General features: G+C 38.6%; 1 protein-coding gene across 1 annotated transcript; it reads left to right on the top strand.

The window, feature by feature from the left end:
• The first annotated feature begins 14,475 nt into the window (after nucleotides 1-14,475).
• Nucleotides 14,476-15,813, top strand: LOC109179481. The gene has a single exon (XM_019328975.1). The coding sequence runs from the start codon at nucleotides 14,476-14,478 to the stop codon at nucleotides 15,811-15,813; it is 1,338 nt and encodes a 445-aa protein (XP_019184520.1).
• The last annotated feature ends 5,070 nt before the right edge of the window (nucleotides 15,814-20,883 follow it).

Raw genomic sequence — 20,883 nt, 5'->3', positions numbered from 1 at the left:
GCTATCATGAAGTAGTGATATCGGGAAGTAATATCACAAAGAAGATATTGGTAGAACTATCATGAAGAAACATTTTTATAACATGATAGTAAGATATATTGGATGATGACATCACAGTGTGGAATGGCTTGTGAAACCCACGTGAAGAGATAAGACAAAAGAATTTAAGTCTTGAAATATATCAATTGGTTACCTAGTTGAGATGGAAGAAGCCTTGCAAAACAAATTAAATGATCCACAGTTTGACTCTCACTCGAAGCAATTTTATGAACACATGATATCAAGATCATGATAGTAGCCTAATATGATACTAGTTCATGATATAAGGTGGAACATGATATCATCAAAGGAGTTATGACATCATCATGGCAAAATAGTTAGACAGAAACATTCTTATGACAAAATAGTTAGACGGAAACATTCTTTTGAAGGTCTGTTTCTGCGAAGGAAGTCGAAGGAGAAGAAGAAGCTGATATACGAAGGAAATCTTTTTAATACTCAAGCAAGAATCAGCAGATAAATTATTTGATCAACTTGGCACATCAGATAAATAATTTCACAAAAGTCATGCCAGAGAAATTCAAATTTGGAGGCTACCCATTCCAAAGAAAAGCTTTGTCAGATTAAAGGAGAGCAACGGCAAGATTACTCAAAATCTTCTGACAGACGGCGAAATGACTTGACAGACCAAGTTGGCAAAATTATTTGATCAACTACAATTCAAATTGGACGATCAAGATCGAAAGTTGATCAACGGGCAAATAGCTTTCTTTGGCTATAAAAATGCCCAAGCAGACTTGAAGACAAGCACGACTTGAAGACGACTGAAAAATTAAGATATACAAGCAAGAGAAAAGCAAGCAATATTCAAATCAGCCAAGAAGCAATATATTGAGCTATACACGATTAAATTCAAGTCTGAGTGAGAGAAAATTTTATCTCTATTGTAAATCTTCTACAGAGTGTAGAAAAGGGGTAACTGGAGAGAGTGAAAAACCCAGTTGGAGTGTAGCTTTGTGCGTAGCACTCGGTTGTAAAGGGCAAAGTAACAAGGGGAACTTGTGAAAACCCGGTGAGAGCGTAGCTTGGTGCTTAGTTCTCGTGGTGTAGGAGTACAGCTTGGTGCGAAGTGCTCGGGAAGGCGGAGTAACAAGAGGAGCTTGCGAAAAACCTTGGTGCAGTATAGCTTTGTGCGAAGCACTCGGAGAAGTGTCGCTGGGCACTTATTCACTATTGTATCTAGGTGATCGAAGAATAGTGAATTTCCTCCTTGGAGTGAAAGGAGAAGAGTGGACTAGGAGGATTACACCACCTCTGAACCACTATAAACCTCTCTCTCTATTTACTTACTGCTCACTTAATTTCGTGCATGGTTATATCATCTGTGAACTAACCCGTTACGATTTATCTTTATCTGTCTGGGTTTGATAGTTCTCTCGTTTGCATGCAAGTGAAATTTTACATACATCATCCTTAATCTATATCAAGTGTTTCTAACGTGATGCATGTATAGAATCTCTCTTTAAGCACTACACAATTAAAGCATAACACTTTGCCGTTACATTTCCGCTGTGCACACTCTAAGTTGTTATACTTGTTTATGCTTGTTACTTAGAGTTGAAGTTACCAAAGTGTTGTTTGCAAAAGAAGTTGAAAAATTTAGAGAAGTCTATTCACCCCCCCCCCCCCCCCCCCCTCAAGACTTCTCGCCTCCCTTTCGGGACAAACAAGTGGTATCAGAGCAGTTGTCTATTTGAGTCATTTCTTGACTGCTAGGCAGATCTCGAAAACTTCAAGATGAAGAGAGATATGGTTCTTGCTCAAAATTTGCTTTTTTCACTTGATAAATTTGATGATTGGAAAATACGTATGCAGGTGCACTTATCTGCTTTAAATGATGAAATGTGGGAAGTCATCACCACTGGCCCTATCAAGATCATGGAAGCAAACACCGCTACTCCGCGAGATCCAAATGCTCCACAATATGTTCCAAAGCCAAAAATGGAGTGGACAAGTGAAGATAGAGGGCGAAACAACTTGGACAATATTGCCAAGGACATTTTGTTCAAAGCGGTCGATGACACCATATTCCCAAAGATTCGAAAGTGCACCACGGCAAAAGAAATATGGGATGCTCTCATTAGAATCGGTGAAGGCGAAGAACAAGAAAAGGACAACAAGCTAACCATCGCCATGAAAAGATTCGAAGATTTCAAGATGCTTTCTAACGAAAGTATTACCAATATGGAAGCACGCTTAGTCAAGATTCTTGGTGAAATAAGTGATCTTGGCAAAACCATCTCCCAGAAGGAAATATCACTCAAAGTCTTGCGTGGACTACCTTCTAATTGGGACATGAAAGTAACCGCGATGCGAGATCATAGAGATCTAAGGACATTATCTACGGATAAACTCTTTAGTGATCTCAAGGCGTATGAGTTCGAGATGAAGACACGAATTGAAGAAGAACGCGATGAACGAACATCCGCACTAATGGCCGATCAACCGTCTACATCAAGGTCAGTAGGAAATAATGATTTTTTATCTGACGAACAATTCTCCTTATTTGTTAGGAAATTCAAAAAGTTCATTCGAAAGAACAAGTTCAAGAATTCACCACAAGGAAGCTCGTTTAGAAGACCAAGAAAAGAACAAGTCGAAGATAACACAAATGTGTGTTATAATTGTAGAAAGCCTGGACACTTTATGGCAGAATGTCCACACCCCAAGGTAAGCAAAAATTCGAATACTTCTAATCCTTCGCAGGAAGAATACAAGTCGAAGGAAAAGAGATTCAAGAAGGATAAACGAAAAGCCTTGATAAGTGATCCGCTAGAAGCAAGCGAATCCAAAGAATAATCCAGTGACGAGAGTGATTCATCACAAGAAGATACGGCGCTTCTATGTTTAGTCGGCAAGATACCCGAACATGAGGAATGTTTAATGGCACGCGAAATCGACGAAGAGGTAACTTCTAGTTCCTTTAGTTCCGTTGACACTTCTTTCGAGACTCAAGAATCATTTCAAAGTCTTATGGAAGATTGTCAAAAGGTCATGGCCACTCATACTCAAATCAAAGAGCGCAATAATACATTAATCCTTGAAAAGGAAGAAATGGCACAAAAATTGCAAAATGCTCTAAATGAAATGAGTAACTTGAAAGCCGAAAATATTCGACTTCAAGAAGAGTGCAAAGCTAGAGAGGTTAGAGAACATAACCTTCGGGAAGTAATCACATCATTTACACATTCATCCAAAATAATGGATAAAATGGTAAGTATGCAAAAACCCGCTGGAGATAAAGCCGGACTAGGCTACGATCCATCATGTTCTAAAATCCCTCAAAAGTTGACTAATTCTACTACTACTTTAATTAATAAAGTTCCAGTGGTAAAATTTGTGAAAAGTCAACATAGCACAATGAGACAAGGAGTTGGAAACAAAATTAATGCCCAGAAAATTGTTGCAAGGCCGAATCAACACAGTGATATCTTGGCAAGACAACAAAATTTTAAAAGGCAAAAATTTGTATATCAAAGGAGAACCAACGAGTCTAGTGTAATAAAACCTCATAGGAATATGGGAAGAATTCCGAGAATTGGGGCTGGGAGATTATATCCCTCAGAAGAAAATTGGTCGCTTGAAGACAAACCATGGACCAAGTCCAGATTTGCTCTATTTCATAGAATCAAGCAACTATCAGCTTCCCAACCCGCACCGAATCATTATTCGAAAGTGTGTTATGATTATAAAGTTTTTAATGGTTACAAATCACCTACTCTTGGATCAGTGGGATCTAGGTGGATTTGGATGCCAAAAATCACTAACACAAAAGGACCCAAACAAGTATGGGTACCTAAAAGTAATTAATCTTTTTTGCAGGAAGTTTGGTGTTTCGATAGCGGATGCTCTCGACACATGACCGGCAATAAAAGGCACCGGAACAATTGTAAAGAATGGCCTACGAATTGAAGATGTTTCATTTGTCGAAGGATTAAAATTCAATTTGTTTAGCACAAGCCAATTCTGCGACAAAGGCTACCTTGTAGAATTTTTCAAAGATAAATGTCAAGTCAAAGACGAATCTACGAAGGAAGTTATACTAGCCGGATCGAGAAAGAAAAATATGTATGTTGTTGATTGGAGTACAACGAAGGACTCTGTATGTTTGATGGCAAGCAATTCAAATGAAGCAAGTTGGGAATGGCATAGGAGGCTAAATCATCTAAATTTCAAAACCATCAATAAGCTTGCACAAAATAAGCTAGTCGATGGATTGCCCAACATTGCATTCAAAAAGGATCAAATTTGCGATGCATGCCAGAAGGGAAAACAAATCAAAACATCATTCAAATCCAAAGCTCAAGAGTCAACATCAAGACCTCTAAGTCTACTGCACATGGATTTATTTGGTCCAGTAAACCCAGTAAGTATAAGTGGTAAGAAATACACTTTGGTTGTTGTTGATGATTTTTCCAGGTACACATGGACGTTATTCATAAAGAAAAAGAGTGAAGTTGAATCAAAGTTGCTGGAGCTGCTAAAGCAACTACAAGTCGAAAAAGATCTGAAGATTGCAACAATTCGAACCGATCGAGGAACCGAATTTGTGAATAGCGTGATTCAATCCTATTGCAATTCACAGGGGATTCTACACCAACTATCTGCCACATGAACGCCGCAACAAAATGGAATAGCTGAAAGAAGAAATAGGACACTCAAAGAAGCTGGACGTGTCATGATATCAGCCGCCGATCTACCAAAGAGATTTTGGGCAGAAGCTATCAACACGGCATGTTATACTCAAAATTGAAGTCTAATCCACAAGTCATATAACAAAACACCATACGAATTATGGAAAGGGAGGAAACCCAACCTCACCTATTTTCATACATTTGGGTGTAAATGTTTTGTACTTGTTAATGGAAAGTCTTATTTAAAGACTTTTGACGAACGTGCGAACGAAGGAATATTCTTGGGATATTCATCCACCAACAACGCGTACAGAATATTCAACAAATCAACAATGGTGGTAGAAGAATCAATTCATGTTGTGTTCGACGAAAGCAACAACAAAGAAGTCAAAGATAAGGGAAGTAATTCTAAATTAAATTATTCTAACAATATCTTTGAAGAAAATATGTTGCAGGATTTCGAAGAAACAAATAACATGGGTACTCATCAATTTGAGTCAATGCCCACTGTGGCACGTGATGTACCAATCGTGACCACACCCGAAGTTGCACCCGAAATGGAAGAAATCCCAGTAGATGAACCCGAAGAAATACCCGTCAACAATTTACAACAAGATGAAATTCAACAAGTAGCACAACAAGTGGAATTTCAACAAGAAGGAAACTCTGAGAATCCAATGAGTTTTCAACCAAATCGAAAATGGCTAAGAAGTCACCCACATGACTTAGTCATTGGAAACCCGAGAGACGGAGTTAGAACACGATCATCTACAAGGGACCAACAAGATGCAATGTTCTCATGCTTTCTATCGCAATTGGAATCGAAAGAAATCAATGAAGCTCTAGCCGATCCAAGTTGGATAGATGCAATGCAAGAAGAATTAGATCAATTCAAGCGCAACGACGTATGGGAACTTGTTCCAAGACCAACGCACCAAAATGTAATCGGCACCAAATGGGTCTTTAGGAACAAAGCAAACGAAGATGGCGTCATTGTTAGGAATAAAGCAAGACTAGTCGCAAGGGGGTACTCGCAAGAAGAAGGCATAGATTTTGATGAGACATTTGCCCCCGTCGCACGACTCGAAGCGATAAGAATTTTCCTAGCATATGCAGCCTATAAGAACTTCACAGTATATCAAATGGACGTAAAGAGCGCATTTCTTAATGGCTTACTTGAAGAAGAAGTTTACGTTGAACAACCACCCGGATTTGAGGTAAAAGGCACTGGTGATCAAGTCTACAAACTCAAGAAGGCATTGTATGGGTTGAAACAAGCTCCGCGAGCTTGGTACGATACCTTGTCGACGTTCCTAATTGGTTGTGGATTCACCAAGGGCCTAGTCGATAAAACTCTCTTTAGAATTCAAGAAAATGGTCATATTTTATTAGTGCAAATTTATGTTAATGATATTATTTTTGGAAGCACTAATATTTCTTTGTGTGAGAAATTCTCCAAGCTTATGCAGAACAGATTCGAAATGAGCATGATGGGAGAATTAAACTACTTTTTGGGACTACAAGTCAAACAGCTCAAAGAAGGAATTTTCGTGAATCAAGCCAAATATACAAAAGATCTTATAAAGAAATTTGGGCTAGATGGAAAATCCTCAGTCAAAATTCCCATGAGTACTTCTCAAAAATTAGACAAAGATGATGAAGGCAAAGACGTTGATCAAACGATGTATCGAGGAATGATTGGATCGCTGCTATATCTAACCGCAAGTAGACCGGACATATCTTACTCAGTTGGAGTATGCGCGAGATTTCAATCGAAGCCTAAAGAGAGTCATCTGATTGCAACGAAGAAAATAATTCGATACTTAAAGGGAACAATCAATGTGGGATTATGGTATCCCAAAGAAGGAGATTTTACACTAACTGGTTATTCAGATGCAGATTTTGCAGGGTGTAAAATAGACCGAAAAAGTACCTCAGGGACATGCCAGTTCTTAGGGGGAAGATTGGTCTCTTGGTTCAGCAAGAAACAATACTCCATAGCTACGAGCACTGCCGAGGTCGAATATATTGCAGCTGGGAGTTGTTGTGCACAAATTTTGTGGATGAAGCAACAATTGTTGGACTATGGGATTAAATGCGAAAATGTTAGTATTTTATGTGATAATACTAGCGCAATTGCAATAACCCAAAATCCAGTGCTCCACTCGCGAACCAAACACATCGACGTCCGACATCACTTTATACGAGACCACGTCGAGAAGAAAGATTTGAAGATCGATCATGTTCCCACAGAAAATCAAATTGCCGACATTCTCACAAAACCTTTGTATGAATCTCGTTTTGCAACTCTAAGGCACGAAATGGGAATGATCGAAATGAGCTAAGTATTTCGAACCTTTTAAATTCGAAAATGGGTGTACGTGTTTTGCATGAAATTTGTTACCTATGTGTTCTACGTGATTTAATTTAATTAATGTGTTACAATTTATTTGTGTACATGTTAGTAATTTTATCTTACGAACTTAGGTACGTAGAAATTGTTTAGTTGCTCTTAAAATGATATAAGGGATATAAAAGTTAGGGGGAATGCATCATGATAGTGGAGGGATTATATGATTTAGGGGGAATGTACTGATGCTAAGCTATGCTAAAGTTGATAACAGTGCATGCAAGTTGATTTGTCAGTCTGAATGATCATCAGCTTTATTTTAATTTTCACCTGCTTAAGTCAATTTGATGTGATTCTTTTTAAAATTAAGAAATATATCTGGCATCATTTTTGGTCTTATCTGGTTAAATTAAATTTATCGTTCGCTCAATTTTAACTCTCAGATTTTATCAGATCTCAATTTTAACTCTCAGATTTTATCAGATGTTGAAATTAAATTGTTAGCATGAACAGATTTATTGCACTAACAATTTTATGTCGAAGAAATTTTTGCTCCATGAACATCTACATGTGGCAGCTAATTGAAGCTTAATTTTTGGCGCCATGTACCCACAAATGGAATATTAAAATCTGAGTTGGCAAATTTAAATCAGTAAAAGTTCGAAGATGCCCTCAATTGTTCTACAATATCTTTCTATCCACTAAAGGGCAAGATGGTAATTTTGCTAGGCAATTTACTTTGCCTCCAGCGAAGAGAGAAGAGGAAGAAAGAAGATCAACTTCTTCTCCCTCATTCTCACCGTCGGCCACATGCAAGAGAAGGAAGAAGCTTGAATATCTCCCAAATCTAACCAACCCATCCCAAATCTCCCACAAAAATCTCTTCTACGCACAAATACCCATTACCCACCCTCACCATTAACCTTAAAACCTCTCAAAACCAAAAACCCATTCCCTTCAACCCAAATTTCGGACTGCCGAAATCCCACCCGAAAAACCCACCTCAAATTTATTCCAATTTGTGTTCTATCAAGATGGAAGGAGCTCTCAATCAAATTGGAGCCGAAGGATCGAGGAAAATCACACGGGTGATTCGCGGGATGATCTTGGACATTGAAGATTACAACAAGTTCGTCCAAACCAAAGACTTGGGGGTAAAAATCTTAACCTCTCTTGAATCTAGTGGGTTATTGAATTTTTGCTTGTACAAGTATGATGGTTTTTATCTAAATGAAGTAGTAGAATTTTATAAACATGCATATGTCGAAAATGATGTTATAAAATCTACTGTTGGAGGAGTTGTGTTGACAATTGGGTTAAATGATGTGCGAACCAAATTCGGTTTGGAGGAGAAAATGTTGAAAGTAGAAGATCATGGTTTTGACTTGAATGATTTTTGGAGTGAAATAAGGCACGAAACCGCACCGGTCGGGGCGTGTAATAATGGAAATAAGGTGATGTTGAAGCACGAATTTGGAATGCTACTAGATATTGTGCATAAGATTATTGAGTGCAAATATTCTAGTAGAAATTATTTCACAAAGAAAAATTTGCCTTTGATGCATGCTATTGTGAAAAATGTTGCCGTAGATTGGGGTATGTTTGTGTATGGCCGAATGGTTGATCAAATTAGGCTAGCAAAACCGTTGGTGAATGGATGGTTTCCAAATGATATTGGGTATGGTTTTGTTGTTGGAGAATTCTTGAAAGACAAAGGTGTAACCCTATCCAAGTCTAGACCCATACAAAACCAAAATTACCTTTTTAGAACCCCAAACCCGGTTGATCCCTCACAAGCAAATACCCGAAAACGAAAACCGGCAAACCCATCAACCCTTTCCTTAACCAAAAAGACTCTTTCTATCCGAGCATCTAGTCACGGGGAATCAAACACTCACGGGAGGGCTAGTGATGATGCTTGTAGCCATCCTTTTGTAACCCTACCCACACCCATAATCCACTCCTCAAACCCGAATGGAGAAGGAGTAAGTGTTCCAAACAAGGTTGGGAGTGTAGATGACATTCCAACATATGGGGCGGATAGTGAGTTGTTAAAGGAGTTTGAACGTGTAAAATTTTGGAGAAATTGGAGATTGAGTGATCACAATTCGGTTGCTACAACAATAGGGCCGAACACTCTTGAGTTAGAGGAATTTGTTCTAACATGGAGAAATGAATGTTTTATCAAGAGAGTTGCCAATAGTCGGGGCAAGAAAGTGGCACAAGAGGTTCCCGAAGTTGCCGTTGAGACAATTGATGGATTTGCTCGAGATGATATTGCCCGAGCCTTGGTTATTTCGAGAGAAGAAGTGCACGGTACACCGGGAGAAGCATCACATATGAAGGAGACCGAAGGTGGAAGCTTACAAGAATTGGATCCATTTCCTTCGAATATTGGGGAGGATAATCTTAGTTTTGATGCTATTTCTCCTCACACGGCTACGGATGTGACAAATTCGGTGAATGAAAATTTGGAGAATGCTCAAGGAACAATTAATCCTACAACTTTGGTAATTGAAGAAAATATTGGTGATTTAAGGGAGCATGAAAGCCGAATGGATGCACAAGAGAATGTGTTGCAAATTGAAGTGTCACCTTTGCCTTTAAGTTGTGCCGAGCCGATTAATGTTGCCACTGCCGAACCAATGGACCCTACTCTTGATGAGCCCTTGTGTCTTGAGGATACACCATACGTGGAAGCACCGGAGCGGGTTAATTCGTTCATGCCGAGACATCCACATGAGTCACACAAGGAGGTACATTCTCATTCCATTGATATTAATTCCATAAGAGATAGTATTGTTGGAGATGTACGTAGGGAAATTCAAGAATTGAGAGGAGATGTCTTTCAAGAATTTGAGAAAGTCCACAATCAATTTGGTAATGTTGATACCAAACTAGATTACTTTCACAAGGAAATTTATGAAAGGGCCGAATCCTTGTTACTTGGACAAGGATCAATGCAAGGCGATATGGCCACAATGTCCACCAAACAATAAGAGAATAATAGGGAAGTCTTGAAGATGTTCTTTGACTTAGGAAAGAAAGGAACGGATTGTGAATCGAGGCTACGATTGGTGGAAAATCAATTGAAAGCTCTACTACACCAAATTGGTGTGAATAATGATCTTTTAATTGGAATCCAAAAGAGCCAAGACAAAGCTTCGGTGAGTTTTCAAAGCTATATTGATGCTGCCGAAAAGGGGGAAAGAGCTAGAGGAGCCCCAAGTCATTTGGTAAATCATTTGATTGGACCGTCTTCACAACGGCCACTAGTTGAGCTTGTTCGACCTCCAGGAGCACCAAGATGAGTCTCACCTATACCAAAGGTGCAAAGCAGAGGAAGAGGAAGAGGAAGGATTATGGATTATCTTGTGACCGCGCAAAGTTCGGATTTTCCTAGTCAACAAGAATGCCAAAAGTCATCACCTTCAAGATCAATATATGATGAGAACAAGATAAAACTTGTACGTGAGTTGGAGACCTTTTTTGGACACTCAAGCAACGAGATGGTAGATGGAAGATCATTTGAAGAATGCGTTGCTTGGTACCAAGCTGGAGTGTTGTGGGGTGACAATATTCAAGAAGCATATGGATGAAGGAAGACTTATTAAGCATTAAGTTATCAAAGGTTGAGATGGATGATATGGTAGAAGACTTATTGAAGCATGCCTAATGCGAGATGATTCACAGTTCAGTTCTTGTTGGGAGCATTTTTGGTGTAAAGTGAAATGCTAGATAGTAAGATATATCGGATGATGACATCACACTGTGGTATGGCTTGTGAAACCCACGTGAAGAGATAAGACAAAAGAATTTAAGTCTTGAAATATATTAATTGGTTACCTAGTTGAGATGGGAAAAGTCTTGCAAAGCAAACCAAATGATCCATAGTTTGACTCCCACTCGAAGTAATTTTATGAACACATGATATCAAGATCATGATAGTAGCCTAACATGATATCAAGATCATGATAGATACTAGTTCATGATATAAGGTGGGACATGACATCATCAAAGGAGCCATGACAAAATAGTTAGACAGAAACATTAATATCATATGACAAAATAGTTAGACAGAAACATTAATATTTTTAATACTCAAGCAAGAATCAGCAGATAAATTATTTGATCAACTTGGCACATCAGATCAATAATTTAACAAAAGTCATGCCAGAGAAATTCAAATTTGGAGGCTACCCATTCCAAAGAAAAGCTTTGTCAGATTAAAGGAGAGCAACGACAAGATTACTCAAAATCTTCTGACAGACGGCGAAATGACTTTGCAGACCAAGTTGGCAAAATTATTTGATCAACTACAATTCAAATTGGACGATCAAGATCGAAAGTTGATCAACGGGCAAATAGCTTTCTTTGGCTATAAAATGCCCAAGCAGACTTGAAGACAAGCACGACTTGAATACGGCTGAAAAATTAAGATATACAAGCAAGAGAAAAGCAAGCAATATTCAAATCAGCCAAGAAGCAATATATTGAGCTATACACGATTAAATTCAAGTCTGAGTGAGAGAAAATTTTATCTCTATTGTAAATCTTCTACAGAGTGTAGAAAAGGGGTAGAGTAACTGGAGAGAGTGAAAAACCCAGTTGGAGTGTAGCTTTGTGCGTAGCACTCGGTTGTAAAGGGCAGAGTAACAAGGGGAACTTGTGAAAACCCGGTGAGAGCGTAGCTTGGTGCGTAGTTCTCGTGGTGTAGGAGTACAGCTTGGTGCGAAGTGCTCGGGAAGGCGGAGTAACAAGAGGAGCTTGCGAAAAACCTTGGTGCAGTGTAGCTTTGTGCGAAGCACTCGGAGAAGTGTCGCTGGGCACTTATTCACTATTGTATCTGGGTGATCGAAGAATAGTGAATTTCCTCCTTGGAGTGAAAGGAGAAGAGTGGACTAGGAGGATTACACCACCTCTGAACCACTATAAATCTCTCTCTCTATTTACTTACTGCTCATTTAATTTCGTGCATGGTTATATCATCTGTGAACTAACCCGTTACGATTTATCGCGTATCTTTATCTGTCTAGGTTTGATAGTTCTCTCGTTTGCATGCAAGTGAAATTTTACAAACATCATCCTTAATCTATATCAAGTGTTTCTAATGTGATGCATGTATAGAATCTCTCTTTAAGCACTACACAATTAAAGCATAACACTTTGCCGTTACATTTCCGCTGTGCACACTCTAAGTTGTTATACTTGTTTATGCTTGTTACTTAGAGTTGAAGTTACCAAAGTGTTGTTTGCAAAAGAAGTTGAAAAAGTTAGAGAAGTCTATTCACCCCCCCCCCCCCCCCCCCCCCCCTCTTGACTTCTCGCCACCATTTCGGGACCAGCAAGTTCTATAATTATGAACATAGAGTTGTGAACATAATTATGAACATATAATTCTGTAATTATGAATATTGAGATTCAATAATTGTGAATATGAAGTTCAAAAATTATGAATATATAGCTTTATAATTATGAACATATAGTCTAGTAATTAAGAACATAGAGTTCTGTAATTGTGAATATAGAGTTCAATAATTATGAATATATAGCTTTATAATTATGAACATATAGTTCAGTAATTATGAACATAGAACCATGTCCACCTTGAAAGGTGAACACGGTTCCACCACATAACGATTGAGGCAGATTGATTTTTTCATACAAGAGGGGGACCTCTTTTAAAGGACAAGAATACACGACTACTCACGCCAACCAAATTGGTTTGAGTCAAGTTGATTTTATGTGGATTATATATACAAACTCAAGACCAATCAAAACGGGCATCGTGTACAAATTTTCAAAATCACCTCTGACCAATCATTAAGAACTACTAAAAAACTAATTATGGGGTAATCACATTCAAGTTGTGAGCTATTGACTTGGTAATCACAACGTAACAAGTTTCACTCCTTACGCGTGTTACCCATTGGTCTTTCTGTTTGTACAGGTCAGTTATGATCAATCTAGACTGATTTATCTCTTGTGGTCATTTTTCGGCTAGGGTTTTACCCACCATGAGTCAAATTACAATTTCATTCCTATGGTAGTCATTATGCATAAAACTAATATATTATTGAAGTGAAACTTAAAATTTGATTTTTCATATATTCCAACAAGTGTTTCAATTTGTTTGATATGTACACAGTTGATTCGAAAATATGAGAAAGACACGCACATAATTAAAAATTTTATTTTGAGAAAGATTATTTCACTGGTCTTCAATATAATAATAAGCAGCCATGCATGCAATATAATAAAACCCTCCGTGGTTGAATGCCTACTTATTAGTTCGTAAGTACTAGTTGTAGTTATAATCATCACTACATGCATATGCATGCCCCTGCTATAATTAGTAATTAATCATCATTTAGGTTGGTTGCAGTTAAGGTGGTAAGTAGTAATAATATAATGTTGAGTTTAATTAAATTAATAGCCAAGCCTAAACCTCTCCCGAACAGATGCGATGTAATTGGCAGCTTTGCGATCAATTTCCTCATCGACTGCAATAGCGCCGTAGACGGCGTCCATTTTGGTGGCGCTGTAAGAGCCGGCGGCGGAGTTGTTAGCGATGTAGTCCGTTGTGGGAGGATAGTAGGGAACCGATGTGGCGTGATGAGTGGGAAGTAGCTGAGGAGTAACTTGATGATCCTGCAGATTGACGATGATGTTTTTGTGAGTCTGATGCATCTTGGTGTAACCGCCTTGATTCGGCTTCGCCTTGGTGCAGCTGGTGGTTGCTCGATACAGAGACCACCGCATCAGTTTCCCGTTAAGGAATCCCGCTCTTCCTCTGCGCTTTCCGTCCATATATATATATATATATATATATATGTATGAATCCTCGATTTGCAGTTTAGAGTGATAGTCTGGTACGGTGTTTGGTTTTGGTTTTGTGAATGAGTCGCACGAAGCTAGGAGAAAGTATGAGGTGTTTATATAGTGGTTGAATAGGAGTACTGTGATAGACACGATAATATAATGGGATAAGGTCTGATATATACTATGTTCCAACTAGACCCTATAATATGTACATACATATACTAGTATCATCCTTTATATATAGAGGGTGGATCAGGTGCAAAGATAACTTTCCGGTTAACACAAAAAGATGCACCTTAAGCATTAAAATGAGACACTTAAGTGATGAAACAAGCTTCAGCCTTGCACATTCATTCACATCAGCATACAGCAGCTCAGCTCACTGGAAAGAAGAATCAGAATCAGCCCTGAGGGCTTTATTGTCTTTTCTCCTTTTTGGCAGTTATAACTGCCATTCCCTCCATCTATCTAGCTTATAAGTTTTCTGTTGTTTTGTTGTTAGAACTGATCAGTTCATTCATTCAGTTTCTAAACACACACTTACCTTATCTTATGTAATCCCCTCAATCAATTCCATCTTCTCTTTTATCATGCACTAAGTTTTCCATCATGGTATCAGAGCGTCACCGGAGCTACGTTGCGGCAGTCGTGACGGGGAACGGAAACGGAGACGATGATTTCGCCGATCCGGCTACTTCGAGTCAGATTCTGACAAGTCTAAGCAGTAATCAACGAGTGGAAGAGTTTGATGACCCCATGTACCTGCATATAACAGAGAATCCGAACCTTGTTCTTGTTTCTCCCCTACTATCGGAGGTCAATTACGCCTCCTGGAGCAGATCCATGAAGATCGCCCTTGAGGTCAAGAATAAGTATGGATTCGTTGACGGAAGCATAGCTAGCCCTGGAGAATCAGATCCTAAGTATGCTATTTGGAAGCGGTGCAACAATATTGTATGTTCATGGATATTCAAGTCCATTAATCCCACAATCGCAGAAGGAGTTCTGTATTTTGAAATTGCAGCTGACATTTGGAGCGTTCTTAAAAAGAGATATTCGCAAGTGGATGCACACAGAATCACAGAGTTACAGAATGAGATTTATAGATGCTCACAAGGTAACCTCTCCATCAATGAATATTTTACCAAAAGCAATGCATTATGGGTTCAGATGAATGCTATGAGGCCTATTCCTAAGTGTGAATGTTTGCCAAGGTGCTCATGTACCCTCATGAGTAAGATTCAGAAAGAAAAAGAGGAGGATCAAATAATTCGTTTTCTGGAAAGACTCAATGATGAGTATGAGAATGTCAAGTCTGGAATATTGGTTATGGATCCCATTCCCACTATGGAAAAGGTTCTCAATATGTCCTTAAAGATGGAAAGGAAGCTTAAAGGTTCTGTGAGTTCCAGGAATCTTGAATTAGTTCAAGCTAATACAGTTCAGAATGCTCAAGGTGATTTTGCAGAAGAGCAGGCTGTTGTAGCAGCATCAACCTCCTATAACAAGAAGAAATTTAACAATAATTCAGGGAAAAATGTGCCTAAGTGCACTTTCTGTGGGATGCTTGGACATACTGTTGAGAAGTGTTATAAGAAACATGGTTTCCCTCCTGGATGGATCCCAGGCTACAAATCTAAAGGGAAACAGACTCAACAGACTCAGGACTCACAGCAGAATTCAAGTGCATGTGCTAGTCAAATTGCAGATGTTGGCATTTCTGCTGATCAGTTTCAGAAACTTCTAGTCATGTTGCAAGATCAAAATCAAAGGGGCAATTCCTTCAGCAGTGCAGCAGCAGCCATTTCCAATACTGGAAACAAAATGCAGGAGCAAAATGGAGGCAAGTTTGTTTCTAATCTCCATCTTATTAATACTATCAATTCTGTTGATAATTGGATCTTAGACTCAGGGGCAACAGACCATAAGCTCTTTGGATTATTTTGAGTCCTATCATGCAGTCCATGGGATCCTAGTTAAACTTCCTAATGGGGGAACTGTTAGTGTGACACACATGGGGGATGTCAGATTACATATGAATATATTGTTGAGAGATGCTTTATTCATTCCATCCTTCTCTTTTAATATCATCTCTGCTAGCAAGCTAACCAAATATTCAAACTATGAGATCATTATTGGAGCTTACTATTGCAAAATTCAGGACCATCATGGAATGGTGGATGGTTTGGCTAGGCAAAAGGATGGTCTGTACCTGATGATCAATCCCCCCACCAAGAAGAAAAGTCAGTCTGTTGAAAAGAGCTCTGAGATTCTGTGTAGTAGTGTGTCCATTGAGACATGGCACAATAGGTTGGGTCATTATCCCATGAATAAAGTGAAAATGTTGAAAGGAATAAAAGTTGTTTCCCCTCATGTTGTTTCTGATTTTGTATGTGACACTTGCTATTTTGCCAAACATAAAAGATCTACATTTCCTGTTAGCATTACCAAATCTGAAAAGTGCTTTGATCTTATACATATGGATGTTTGGGGACCTTTTGCTGTGGCATCTCTAAAAGGAGAACATTATTTTCTAACTATTGTGGATGATTGTAGCAGATTCACATGGTTACATCTTATGAGACATAAGTCTGAGGTTAAGTCAATATTTCAAAACTTTTACAACCTTGTTTCTACTCAGTTCAGTGCAAAGATCAAAGTGGTTAGAACAGACAATGGGACTGAGTTCTTCATGAACACCTTTTTCAATGACAAAGGGATTATTCACCAAAGATCTTGCACCTACACACCCCAACAGAATGGGGTAGCAGAAAGGAAGCATCAACACATTTTAAATGTGGCTAGATCTCTGAAATTCCAGTCTGGACTGTCTGATGCTTTCTGGGGCCACTGTGTGTTGCATGCCTCATATCTCATCAATAGACTCCCTACTGAGGTCCTTGATGGAGAAACCCCCTTTGAAGTCATGTATGGCAAGAGTGTTGATTACAATCATTTGAAGTCTTTTGGCTGTCTTTGTTTTGCTGCCACCATATCATAGGGAAGGAACAAAATGCAGTCCAGGGCCAAGAAATGCATTTTCTTGGGGTTTCCTGCTGATATAAAAGGATATATAGTATATGATGTGACTGATAAAGTTGTTCTTATTTCCAGGGATGTTGTCTTTCATGAAGAAGCATATCCTTTTAAAAGAAATAGTTCTAATTTGGAGCAAGAGACCTCTATGCCAAGACTGTTTGATCCATCTCTACCCTTGGTGCCAATTTCTGTGGAGGCAGATATCCACCCTCTAAAACCAGTTCAGAGATATGAAGTTCCTTGTCAGACAAATGATGAGTTGCCCAGATCCACATTCAGAAGTGATCAGCCCACACATGAGCATCTTGATCATCAACAGAATAACCATCTCTCAGATGACCATACTCAACAACCTAACTTAGACAGCCATATAAATGATCATGACAATGTTGATGAGCAGCAATATGAGCATGGCCACAGTGATCAGCCACAGTTTGAAATCCTCCTCAATAGCCCCAGTGATCATGATGCACAGCAACAACCAAGGAGGTCCATGAGAATGAGAAACATTCCCCCTAAGTTTCAAGACTACATCTGTCAGTCTGTTGCCTCTGGCCAGACAAGCTCACCTCACCCCATCAGCCAGGTTATCTCTTTCCAAGGATTATCACCTGCTCACAAATTCTGTGCAGCCTCTATTTCTTCTTCTCATGAGCCTCAGTCCTACAAAGAGGCAGTAATGCATGAAGAATGGAGAAAAGCTATGGAAATGGAAATAGAAGCTCTCATTCAGAACAACACATGGATCCTCACTGAATTACCTAAAGGAAAATCCCCCATTGGCTGCAGATGGGTGTACAAAGTAAAGCATAAAGCAGATGGTTCTATAGAGAGGTACAAAGCTAGACTTGTTGCCAAGGGGTACACTCAGCAGTTAGGTGTGGATTATATTGAGACTTTTTCTCCTGTGGCAAGGATGACCACCATTAAAACCTTTTTGGCTGTGGCTGCTGCCAAAAATTGGGATGTCCAACAATTAGATATCAACAATGCTTTCTTGCATGGAGATTTGGAGGAGGAAGTGTATATGGTTCTACCACCAGGCTTTCCAAATGCCAAGCCTAATCAGGTTTGCAAACTAATGAGATCTTTGTATGGACTCAAGCAAGCAAGTAGACAATGGAATGCAAAACTAACTAAAGCCTTACTGCTTAATGGTTTTCTACAGTCTCAAGCAGATCCTTCTCTCTTCACCAAGCAGTCAGAAGGCTCCTTCTTGGCCTTATTGGTTTATGTTGATGACATCCTAGTGGCAGGGACTAATTCCATCCACATTGATGAATTGAAGCAAATGTTGGATAAAGCCTTTAAGATCAAGGACCTTGGCCATCTCAATTACTTCCTAGGAATTGAAGCCTTCAGAAATCATCTTGGCATCAATATCTGCCAAAGGAAGTATGCCATGGAGATCTTAGCAGAAAATGGTTTCCTTGAAGCCAAACCTGCCAAAACCCCTGCAATCACAGGACAGAAACTCACTTCTCTTGATGGGATATTGCTTGAAGAACCTGAAATCTATAGGAGGTTAATTGGGAAACTTCTCTATCTCACCAACACTAGGCCAGACATATCTTATGCTGTCCAGCAGCTTAGTCAATTTGTGGACAAACCTAGGGATACACACCTAACAGCAGCTCATAGGGTGTTAAGATATCTCAAAGGAGCACCTGGAAAAGGCCTACTGTACTCTGCAAGTTCAGAGGTTAAGTTGCAAGGCTTCTCAGATTCAGACTGGGGAAATTGTATTGAAAGCAGGAAATCCATTACTGGTTTTTGCATCTATCTTGGAGCCTCCTTAATCTCATGGAAAACAAAAAAGCAGGCCACTGTTTCAAGATCCTCCTCTGAGGCAGAATATAGAGCTTTAGCATCAACAACATGTGAAGTTCAATGGCTCTTATACCTGCTAGCAGATTTGAGAATAGTATTTCATACTCCTGTGGCTCTATATTGTGACAACAACTCAGCCATTGCTATTGGAGAGAATTATGTGTTCCATGAACGAACTAAACACATTGAACTTGATTGTCATGTGGTTAGGCAAAAAGTGAGTGATGGAATAATCAAGCTCTTGGCAGTCTCTTCTCAAAATCAGACTGCAGATGGCTTTACTAAAGCCCTGGCCAAACCTAGCTTTGATGTCTTCCATGATAAGCTGGGCCTTCAAGATCTTCATGCTCCAGCTTACGGGGGGATGATGAAACAAGCTTCAGCCTTGCACATTCATTCACATCAGCATACAGCAGCTCAGCTCACTGGAAAGAAGAATCAGAATCAGCCCTGAGGGCTTTATTGTCTTTTCTCCTTTTTGGCAGTTATAACTGCCATTCCCTCCATCTATCTAGCTTATAAGTTTTCTGTTGTTTTGTTGTTAGAACTGATCAGTTCATTCATTCAGTTTCTAAACACACACTTACCTTCTCTCATGTAATCCCCTCAATCAATTCCATCTTCTCTTTTATCATGCACTAAGTTTTCCATCATTAAGCAAACAAATGACGCACCTTAAATTAAGAAGGAAAACAAAACCCCTTAAAAAGGAAAAACACGCACCTAAAGCTTTACACCGACACACCTTAAGTTTCAACAATTGACTCGTCTTAAACACAAAAACCACCCAACGTAAAAAGAAAAAATCATACACCTTAAATTTGACCTAGATGCAAAAAGACCAAATTGTCACGCCGTTTTTTTAATCATTGTTAATTCTAGACGTTAATTTAGACAGGATCAATGACTCAAATTTAACTGCACAACTGCACGAGATACACCCAACCACACGGAAACTGAAGTATATATATATATATATATATATATAAAGAATATTTTCGTCATCCATATTCCAACATACACTACTTAAATCACTTCAATCAATGCCACTAATGCTTAATATTAATCTTATAAATGCATACTTTTACACGAAAAGCAGGTGCCATGCCCCCTGTAACGATACGAGGCTATAAAATACTCCAGCTAGGTTGTGTTTTCTGCTTCAAGAACAAAAGAATTGCTTCAACTTCTGTAAAGCATAATCTTTTACAATCATGTTTGATTAATTTAGATTATGAGAATATTACAAGGGCTAAATGGATATATATGTGCTAACAGAGCCCTATCTTGTGCTACAGACAAAGGGGAATAATGAGTGCAATATCTTCTTTTGGATATCATTTATATATTATATTGCATGCCACTACTTAACTACGTACTGCACTTTCAAAAGATGATGACGATGGAAGTGAAGAAGCATATATTAGAGATGGAGTATAACATATTGACTTGACTAATAATATTATTTATTATATAATTGTGCATTGGCTGGTGGCCGCGCCCGCTGGTGCTTCCCTCTGTACAAGGTTCCATATCAAAGTGATAATTATAATGACAATAATAATAATAATAAGTATGAGTTAATTGTCCATTTAAAATTCTACTAGTTACCATTATTCCACTAATATTTTATTATCACTATCTATATATGATCTCACAATATCATCACATATCCTCAAAAACAATAATACTCCAATTCTTTGTTTGATCTTATCATAATAGGTAAATATGACAAGATATATTTGGTTATGGACTATAGTCTAGTATAAAGTCTGCACATGATAATAAATAAATATAACATATAAATTAACTCCTGTTGTGTAAGCTTAAGTCGGTGTACCTCGTGTGTAAGTGATGGGTATATAGAATAAATTGATTTAATAATAACATGAGGGTTAATTGGAATTGAAAAAGGTGTTTTGCCAATGAAATGAATTGCGCACTGTATTTGTAACATCTATCTATCATAGGTAGGCTGGCAGTATATATTTCATTCGAGGCTATCGAAGGGACATATTGCTTATTAGGCTTATCCCAATCTCATCCGATCCAAATAAACGTACAAAATATGCAATTCAGTGTTGCAACGTTATTTCCTGTTTTTACATGTTATACGGAGTACTTGGATTCGCAACAGTCTGGCATTTC

This window comes from Ipomoea nil, unplaced genomic scaffold, assembly GCF_001879475.1.
Source record: "Ipomoea nil cultivar Tokyo-kokei standard unplaced genomic scaffold, Asagao_1.1 scaffold0179, whole genome shotgun sequence".
NCBI lineage: Eukaryota > Viridiplantae > Streptophyta > Magnoliopsida > Solanales > Convolvulaceae > Ipomoea > Ipomoea nil.
Note: the sequence above shows the minus strand (reverse complement) of the source record. Positions and strands in the feature narration are given on the sequence as shown.

Coding starts and splice junctions, on each gene's coding strand:
- LOC109179481 (XM_019328975.1), top strand. CDS start 14,476: ATGGTATCAGAGCGTCACCGGAGCTACGTTGCGGCAGTCGTGACGGGG.